The sequence below is a fragment of the Coenobita brevimanus genome, chromosome 116 (genome assembly GCF_032717465.1).
Source record: "Coenobita brevimanus isolate Jiangsu-jjx chromosome 116, ASM3271746v2, whole genome shotgun sequence".
In the NCBI taxonomy this organism is placed as follows: Eukaryota; Metazoa; Arthropoda; class Malacostraca; order Decapoda; family Coenobitidae; genus Coenobita; species Coenobita brevimanus.
In genome coordinates, this window is record NC_137069.1 from 35,612,994 (window position 1) to 35,622,574 (window position 9,581).

Here is a 9,581-nt window from a genome sequence, read left to right on the forward strand (position 1 = left end):
TAAATAATATTTAAGCATTTACTTTAAAAAACGCCGTGTTATTATAAAAACAAAAAACTGACATCAAGGAAAAAAAATACAGTTAGAGCAAAGGTAAGCTCCCAAAGCAAAGCCGCAGGACTTTACTGATGGAAAATATTGCGAAAAATTTCTTTACTATTTCCAGCGTACTATAAGCGCGCGAGAGCTCAGTTACTTTCCACTGGCTAAACCTTGCTTGGTAATATTTAGTGTAGGTTTTATTTATTTATTGTTTTTTGATAACAGAATGGAGGAAGGAAAAACAAACGATTAAAAAATATTGGCACCACAAGACGACCATTTATTTCACAGATCTCGCACTGAAAGGGTTAAGTTTTAGTCTGAAATTCTGCATCATTTTTTTTTCTCATCCTGTTCTTTTCAAACTCATCGACGGCACACACACACACACACACACACACACACACACACACACAATTACTGTAATTTGCTGGCTAAAATTCCCTCAGTTGTTTTTTCTGTTGATTAAAATAAAATCATATGTTCTTTTAATCATTTATTCTTTTATTAATATTGAAAATTTTGAGGACGAAAATGCTTTAGTTTTTAAATCGATTTTTTACGTATATACAGTATATTGATGACACAGTAAATTATCCCTCATTACTCTCTCTCTCTCAAGCTGAAAAAATCTTGTTAGGAAAACTAAGGTACAAAATATAGCATGCAATTAGGAAAAAGCTAAATCGGTCTCCAGTAAGGTGAATAAAATCGTCTGAAGGTAGCAAAAATAAAGTGAAATAAAATAAAGCTTAATTTAATAATTTAATAAAATGATTACCCCTGGGGGTAGGGGGGTTTTCAAGAATACTCCCCCAGTATCCCTGCTTGTCGTAAAAGGCGAGTAAAAGGGTTGGCGGAGGGTTGGTGCCCCTCCCCGGAAAACAACTAACTAAAAAAACAAACAAGAAGCCTCGGACAAGGACTGACCAAACGATGACGACCCAGGACCGGACAAAGGACTTGGTAATGAGTACATGGAATGTAAGAGGTGCGAATGATGAAGTGAAAGAGAGATTTCCAGGTGCTTGAGGGTGCAAAAGTGGATGTATGTGGAATAACTGAAACAAAATGGGGAGGAGAAAGCGTGAGAGAATGGGAGTATGGATGGGGTATATGTGCAGGAGTAGGTGAGAATGAGAGGGCAAAGGAAGGAGTATGTATAGTTGTGAGTAAAAGATGGAAGAGGAGCATAAGACAGTATGGATCAGTTGGGTCAAGGATTGTGTGGGTAAAGTTGAAAGTTGGAATACAAATGTGGGCGATTGTGTGTGTGTGTATGCACCAACGCAAGATCGTGCTAGAAGAGTGAGAGAAGAGTTCTGGACAAATGTGGAAGTGTGCATGGAAAAGTTTGAAAGGAATGAGAGAGTGTTTTTGATTGGTGATATGAATGGTAAAGTTGGGAATGTGAAGGTGGATGGAATTGTTGGTGAGTGGGGTGTGCCTGCTGAGATAGATGAGAATGGGAGTGCGTTAGTGGACATTTGTGCTGGGAGGGGGTTGGTGATAGCCAATACCCTCTTCAGGCATAAAATGATCCACAGGTATACATGTCGAGTGATGAGAAGGGTGGATGGTGAACTGAATGAAAGGAAGGCAATGATTGATTATGTGTGTGTGGATGAAAGGATGCGAAGATGTGTAAAGGATGCAAGAGTGTATAGAGGTTGGGGGAGTGGACTTTCTGACCACTACTTGGTGGTGGCCAGAATTAGAATGCAAGTAAGATGGAGGAATAGAAGAAGGGAAAGACGAGAGGAAGGAGTAGTTGCAAGGAGAGTGGAAAGGTTACAAGAGGATGAGAAAAAGGCAGAGTATAAGAGAGAAGTGGAGGAACGATTGGGCAAATATGAATTGGAGCAGATGGGAAACGTGGAAGGTGTGTGTAAGATGTTTACAGAAGAAATATGTGCAGCATGTGATGTGGTGTGTGGAAGGAAGAGAAGACGGAGGGGGGTGCAATGAACAGCTTGGTGGACTGAAGAGGTGAAACAGGCTGTGGCACAAAAGAAGAAAGCATACAATGAATGGATGAGAAATGGGGGAGTGGAAGAAGTTGAGAGGTGGAAGAGAGAGTTATATGTGGAAAGAAAGAGAGAGGTGAAAAGATTAGTAAGAGAGAGTAAGAAGAGAGTGGATGAGGAATTTGGAAGGAATTTGAGTGTAAAGTGGAGGGACTGTAAGAAAATGTTCTGGAGAGAAGTGAAAAGAGTAAGACAGGGTGGAAGTGAAGGTAGCAGGGGAGTGAAAGATAAAAATGTTAGATTACTAGTGGAGAAGGGAGAAAAGTGAGCAGATGGAGAGAACATTTTAAGGAATTGTTGAACGTAGAGGATGGAAGTAATGCGAGTATAAGTGGATGGGGAATGGCTAGGAGAAGAAGGGAGGTGAGAAGACAGGAAGAAATCAGTAGGATAGAAGTTGTGGAAGCAATGAAGAAAGTTAAATCGGGGAAAGCCCCAGGAATTGATGGAGTGTGTGGTGAAATGCTGAAGCATGGGGGAGAGATAGTAGTAGAATGGATGTGGAAGATGTGCAGATTGGCCTGGGAGGAAGGTAGAGTCCCGGAGGATTGGAAGTCAGGTATAATTATTCCCTTGTACAAAGGAAAAGGGGAAAAAGAAGTGTGTGGTAATCATAGGGGCATTTGTCTTCTTAGTATAATAGGAAAAGTGTATGGTAGGATACCTATAGACAGAGTTAGAGAAAGAACAGAGAAATTAGTTGGAGAAGAACAGGGAGGCTTTAGGAAGGGAAGAGGTTGTGTAGATCAGATATTCGTTCTTAGATCTTTAGTGGAAAGGATTCTAGAGAAGGGAAAGAAGTTGTATGCAGCTTTCTTGGATTTGGAGAAAGCATATGACAGGGTGGATAGACAAGGATTGTGGAAAGTGTTAAGAATATATGGAGTAGATGGGAAGTTGTTGAATGCTGTGGAGAGTATGTACGATGGTGCGAAGGCTGCAGTGCGTGTGGATGGTGAACTAAGTGTGTCATAATAAGACTTTGTAGTTACTTGTAGAGAAGTTATATATATTAGACTTGTGGACGAGCGGTTGTTATACTTGAGTTGTTTGTAAGTAGATAATCTTGGTTCCCATTTGTCATGCAATGACAGGAGAGGTAAAGAAGAGTATGGGACTATTTTTATTTGTCTTGAAAATATTAACAAAGTCTCTCACACGAGTGAGTATAAGTAGCGTCCCGCTAGCTATCTCCCTGTCTCTCTCTCTCTCTCTCTCTCTCTCTCTCTCTCTCTCTCTCTCTCTCTCTCTCTCTCTCTTCCAAGTTGCTAAGACCTTCTCCCTACTACCTGCCTGTTCTATGGCCTGTCTCCTTCTGAGCTCTCTTTCCTAAATTCTGGTGTAGCAGGGGTCGTGTCACGTGTGTTCACTGTGGTTGGAAAGTTCTAGAGGCCTGTGTGTGAGTATGTTTGTATGTGTGTGTATGGTCACGAGGCGCTGTCGTGTGCCTATAAAGCATTCCTTGAGTTAAGAGTGTGTAAGCATGTTTAGCATTGCTCGATTTTCGCAGACACAATACCTTCTCATCATCTGACTTCCTGCTTCTATCTGTCTCTCTATCTATCTATTTATCTATTGTGATTTGTAATTATAATATGGAGTCCTAACATATGCTCGGCACACCCCGCTGGAGGTCCTCCGACAGCAATCATCATTGACATATGCTAAACTATTAGTACATAATATTGATTATAATATTGTATACATATAATATTCATAGTAAATTGCAATGATTTAGTAATATTACATTTTAAACAAGTTGTATACATATTTGAATAAATGCAATGGTTGTTGTATGACATTTTGTAAGTTGTGTATGTATAACAAACATACGCATATAATTGTGCAATGGTAATACTGCTAGGTTATTATATTACATATTGAGGGATTCCGTTTAGTAATGTCTAATATTTCACCTAACTTGTAAGATGATTCTGGTAATACAGAATTTTGGTATAATGGTATGACTTTACATAATATTGTAGTAATATTGTGGTAATACATAATTGTAATATTTTATGAATTTTTACATAATATTGTGGTAATGCATAATTGTGTTGGCCTTATAATTGTAGTTACATTTTGTTAATGCAACCGTTACATAATTGTGTTGGCCTTATAATTGTAGTTAAAGTCATAGGCGTACGAGCCAGGGGGGCTGGGGGGGCTGCAGCCCCCCCAAGATTTGGGCAGACACAAATTTTTCGGGCAGAGTAGCCAAACGTAGCAGGGCTATTCGACTGGCGGATCGTGAGCTAAATCCTGTCCTTGAGTGTTTTTTCTTTTCATATATGAAATTTTACTTTTCCCTTAAAAACGAAATGCCATAACGGTCCTTTTCTGTACTTTTTAAAAATATTTCTTAGCTCTTACTGTTTATAAATAAACTATCAGCCAGTGTTGACAGGCTGACCTGGATGCTCGTGTCCGTACCGTCCGTTTGTAAATTACGTAATAGTGGACAGGCTCATAAGTCATAAACTGTACGTGTCTAGGACGGGAGAACAAGTACACACTATGTGTCGGCAGAGTCCCCAAGTCCCGCCCGCCAGTTTGCTCAGGGCTTGAGTGGAAGCTGCACAGTGACACATATCCGGACTTATTCTTTAAAATCTTAAGTATCACACGATGGTCATGCAGGTGGGAAGCCGTGAAAAGTGTTCACGAGCAAATTGAGAGAATTGTAAAAGCACTCATTCAGCTAGCAGATGATAAAGATCCCAAGACATACTCTGATAGTCGTGCACTTCTTTCTGCAATCTGTGACTTTGAGTTCATTCTTGGACTCTGTATCCTCAAAGTCATTCTTTCAAACACCAACAGTCTGAGCAGATACTTACAGTCCAAAAATATGGATGTCATCACTGCTCGCCGAAATGCAGATCTTACCATCAGGACATTGGGAGAATGTCGTAATGATGATAGCTTTGACAAGATCTGGCAAAGGGCTGACCAAATCAGCCAAAACATACAATCTTGGATTCAACTTCTGTGATGCACGGATACCTTGAAAAAAAAAACCCATCTCGTCGATTGCAAGCCCTTGTAGGAGAATTAACAGGGATGGATGCCCAACCACTGACACCAGTACAGCATCATCGTGTCAACACTTATTACAATTCAATGGACAAGGTCCTGTCAGAACTGGAAGTTCGTTTCAAGGGTAATGATCAAGACGTTCTGTGTGCTCTTGGTGCCATTGCAATAAGTGATTCACCATCACAAAGTGACTATGAACTAGTTGCAAACATTTATGGCCTGGACAAGGATCTGATGGAAGCAGAACAGAGACTTTTCTTTAAGTTTAAGCAAAGGCGACAAGGAGTCTTCCTCAAGACAGCATCAGATGTTGTCCAGTTTCAACACGAAAATGTACTGTCAGAAATGGTACCCGAGCTCCTGAAAGTTGTATCTCTTTTGGCTGTCATCCCTGCTACTTCATGTTCAGCAAAGAGGTCTTTCAGTGGACTTCGTAAGCTGAAATCCTACCTTCGCAGCACCATGGGTCAAGCAAGAGTTAGCTGCCTAGCACTTATCAACACAGAAAGAGAATATGCTACTAGAGTGATTGAAGAAGATATGGACAAAATTATAGATGTTTTTGGAAAAAGAAAGGGACGTGAAAAATATTTTTTCTAACGATTTTTTCTATAAGTCTTAACTTTATTATGGATAGGAAAAGAAGCACTTTATTTTTCTAATCATGTTTTAATTTAGTATGAAGGTGAATTATAATTTACTTCAATTTTTAATAATTACTATATTTATACCATTCAACCATTGCAATTTATTTCAGTAACAGCTATTATTTATTTAGTATATTATATTAAAAAGTATAACCCATACTAATTACTCAGTTCAATTTTATACTGTAGGCTTTATGTAATACTTGTAAATGTGGATGAAATTTAGCAGTTCAGTTAACCTTCATTTTTACATGGTGTGTAGAATAAATGTGCAATGTCTTCATGAAGTGTGGTTTCTTCCTTCACACACACACACACACACACACACACACACACACACACACACACATATATATATATATATATATATATATATATATATATATATATATATATATATATATATATATATATATATATATATATATATATATATATATATATATATATATATATAATTGCTTGGATTTACAGGCAAAATATATTTCGGGCAGAGAGAGTTCAGCCCCCCCAGATGAGAAGGGTCCCGTACGCCTATGGTTAAAGTTACATAAAAGTTACATCTTGTTAATGCAACTGTTACATAATTGTTACATATTGTTTATAGTTACATAATTGCAGTTAAAGTTACATAAAAGTTACATCTTGTTAATGCAACTGTTCCATAATTGTTACATATTGTTTATAGTTACATAATTGCAGTTAAAGTTACATAAAAGTTACATATTGTTAATGCAACTGTTACATAATGGTTACATATTGTTTGTAGTTAAATAATTGTAGTTAAAGTTACATAAAAGTTACATCTTGTTAATGCAACTGTTACATAATGGTTACATATTGTTTGTAGTTACATAATTGTAGTTAAAGTTACATAAAAGTTACATCTTGTTAATGCAACTGTTACATAATTGTTACATATTGTTTGTAGTTACATACAGTAGTTGTAGTTAAAGTTACATAAAAGTTACATCTTGTTAATGCAACTGTTACATAATTGTTACATATTGTTTGTAGTTTATGTGGTATTTTGTCAATTGTAGTAAAACTTACACTTATTTTCATTTGTTTGTTATGTGATCTTACTCTAATACTTTTTCTTTCTTTCTTTCTTCTTTTTTTGTTTTTTTGTATGTATTGATTTTCCATAGTTTGTTTTTTTTCGTTTATCTATGCTTTTTCTGTGTTGTCCGAGGTTGCATAATTGCTGGCTAATTCCCTTAGCACCCTATTTTAGGGTTTAGTTTATATTGCACAGATTATTACTGAAAATGATATTATACAGTCCCACATTTTGTTATTTTATATAAAAAATATATATATACACTATATACAGTATTAACTATATACACTGACTTGTTCTTCACTTATACCTATCGTGGGCAATATATGTGTCAGCACTGTGTGGAAATCATTGTCTTCACGATTGTGTTGAAGATGTTCACTCTTGCTAACGTCATTTGTGTTGACTATTTTTTTTTTCTGGTTTTCCTTGTAACTTAATTTATATGTTTCCACTAGGTAGCTTTAATTAATAAATGTTTAATACAGTTCTTTTAATCGCTCACTGAGTAACTGTGATGGTATATTTTCTTTATTACTTTGTAGACGTAATAATGTATAGCTGTATGTATGAAACACGTATTTTATGTAGGTATAAATGGTAACACTCGTTGGTAGTAAATAAATGATATAATAAATAAATGAATATATACAGTGTAGAATATATATTGTTGGTGCAAATATTTAATGATTGAATTATGAAGATAACTGAAGTAGGTATATGTATTTAAGTTGTAACTATACAGCAGGTTTTATATGTTTGTGCAAAATGTGTTGTCTATCACTGTGTATTGTATAAATGAAGTAACTATGTAACTCACTAATTTTTACCGCGGTGGGAATGGTGTTAGTGATGGTGCAGGTGGTGAGTTGACTGACGTGGCGTCTTTCCAGCAAGCACGCATGATGACGTCGACTTCCCACACTGGTAGCTGTGGTGAGTAAATGAGTAGCGATGAGTAACTTGAGTGAAGATGAGTGAGTAGGATGAGTTGTGAATATGGACTTGGTATTTGCTTCGTCGTCTTGACCTCTTCACTCCTGCGTCAGCGGTGGAGGTTGGGTGGATGTAGCAGAGAGAGGAGGGTGAGGTCTGGTGGTTATGAGTTGTGAGTCGTATCTCACTCTTCGTTTGTTTGTTTTGTTTTTTCTAACTTGATGTATTCTTGGTCCTTTTTTCTTGTGATTTACTCGTTGTGGGATGAAGACTGTCGCTACTTGTAGGTGCGTGTAGATTATACAGACGACTCGTGGAGTTGTTACTTGTAGTTGATTGTAGTTGATTGTAGATTGTTGTAGTTAGACTGTTTGTATCAGTACATTGTTAAACTACTGGCAAGACGTCGTGTGATCACTTCTAAATCAGCGTGATGATCATGGAAACGGAGGGGGCTGGTTGGAGAGAATACTGTCAGGAGCTGGTTGTGAGTTGTTGGTTGTGAGAGGCATTTTTTGTTTTCAATCTTGATATTTTGTAGGAATTCACTGTTGATTCGTAGACGAGGTTCGTATACGTTTGCTGCTACCAAATGTCATAAATTGACTTTGTAGTTACTTGTAGAGAAGTTATATATATTAGACTTGTGGACGAGCGGTTGTTATACTTGAGTTGTTTGTAAGTAGATAATCTTGGTTCCCATTTGTCATGCAATGACAGGAGAGGTAAAGAAGAGTATGGGACTATTTTTATTTGTCCTGGAAATATTAACAAAGTCTCTCACACACGAGTGAGTATAAGTAGAGTCCCGCTAGCTATCTCCCTGTCTCTCTCTCTCTCTCTCTCTCTCTTCCAAGTTGCTAAGACCTTCTCCCTACTACCTGCCTGTTCTATGGCCTGTCTCCTTCTGAGCTCTCTTTCCTAAATTCTGGTGTAGCAGGGGTCGTGTCACGTGTGTTCATTGTGGTTGGAAAGTTCTAGAAGCCTGTGTGTGAGTATGTGTGTAGGTGTGTGTATGGTCACGAGGCGCTGTCTTGTGCCTATAAAGCATTCCTTGAGTTAAGAGTGTGTAAGCATGTTTAGCATTGCTCGATTCTCGCAGACACAATACCTTCTCATCATCTGACTTCCTGCTTCTATCTGTCTCTCTATCTATCTATTTATCTATTATGATTTGTAATTATAATATGGAGTCATGACAAGTGAATTTTTCTCTTTGAAAGTTGGTTTGAAAGAGGGATGTGTCATGTCTCCATGGTTGTTCAATCTGTACATGGATGGGGTAATAAAAGAGGTACAAGGTAGGGTAGTGGATGTTGGAGTGGCCCTGGTGAGAGAGGATAGTGTTTGGAAACTCCCTGTACTGTTGTTTGCAGATGATACTGTGTTGTTGAGTGAAGACGAAGGGGAGCTGCAAGGCTTGGTGGATGAGTTTGGAAGAGTGTGTAAGAAACGAAATTTAAAGGTGAATGTAGGGAAGAGTAAAGTGATGGTCTTTGAGAGAGGTGAAGTTAGTGAATGTACAGCGAGTTTGGATGGTGAGGAATTGGAAAATGTGAGTACGTTTAAGTACTTGGGTAGTGTGATGAGTAAGGATGGAGATTTGGAGGGTGAAGTGCTTGAAAGGGTACAGCACGGAAGAAAGGTTGCTGGTTTTTTGAAAGCAGTGATAAGAAACAGGGAAGTGAGCATGGAAGTGAAAAAGTTACTACGTGACAGTATCGTGATACCAACTCTAACGTATGGAAGTGAAGCTTGGACATTGTTGGAAGGACACAAATCAAGAGTGAGAGCAGTGAAAATGAGTTATTTAACAAGAGCCTGTGG

At 37.8% G+C, this 9,581-nt stretch overlaps 1 protein-coding gene across 1 annotated transcript; it reads left to right on the forward strand.

Annotated features, from left to right (window-relative positions):
- The first annotated feature begins 5,132 nt into the window (after nt 1-5,132).
- Nucleotides 5,133-5,708, forward strand: LOC145418715 (zinc finger MYM-type protein 1-like). Its single transcript, XM_080287052.1, has one exon. It carries the CDS (start codon nt 5,133-5,135, stop codon nt 5,706-5,708), a length of 576 nt encoding a protein of 191 aa, XP_080143178.1.
- Nucleotides 5,709-9,581: the final 3,873 nt, after the last annotated feature.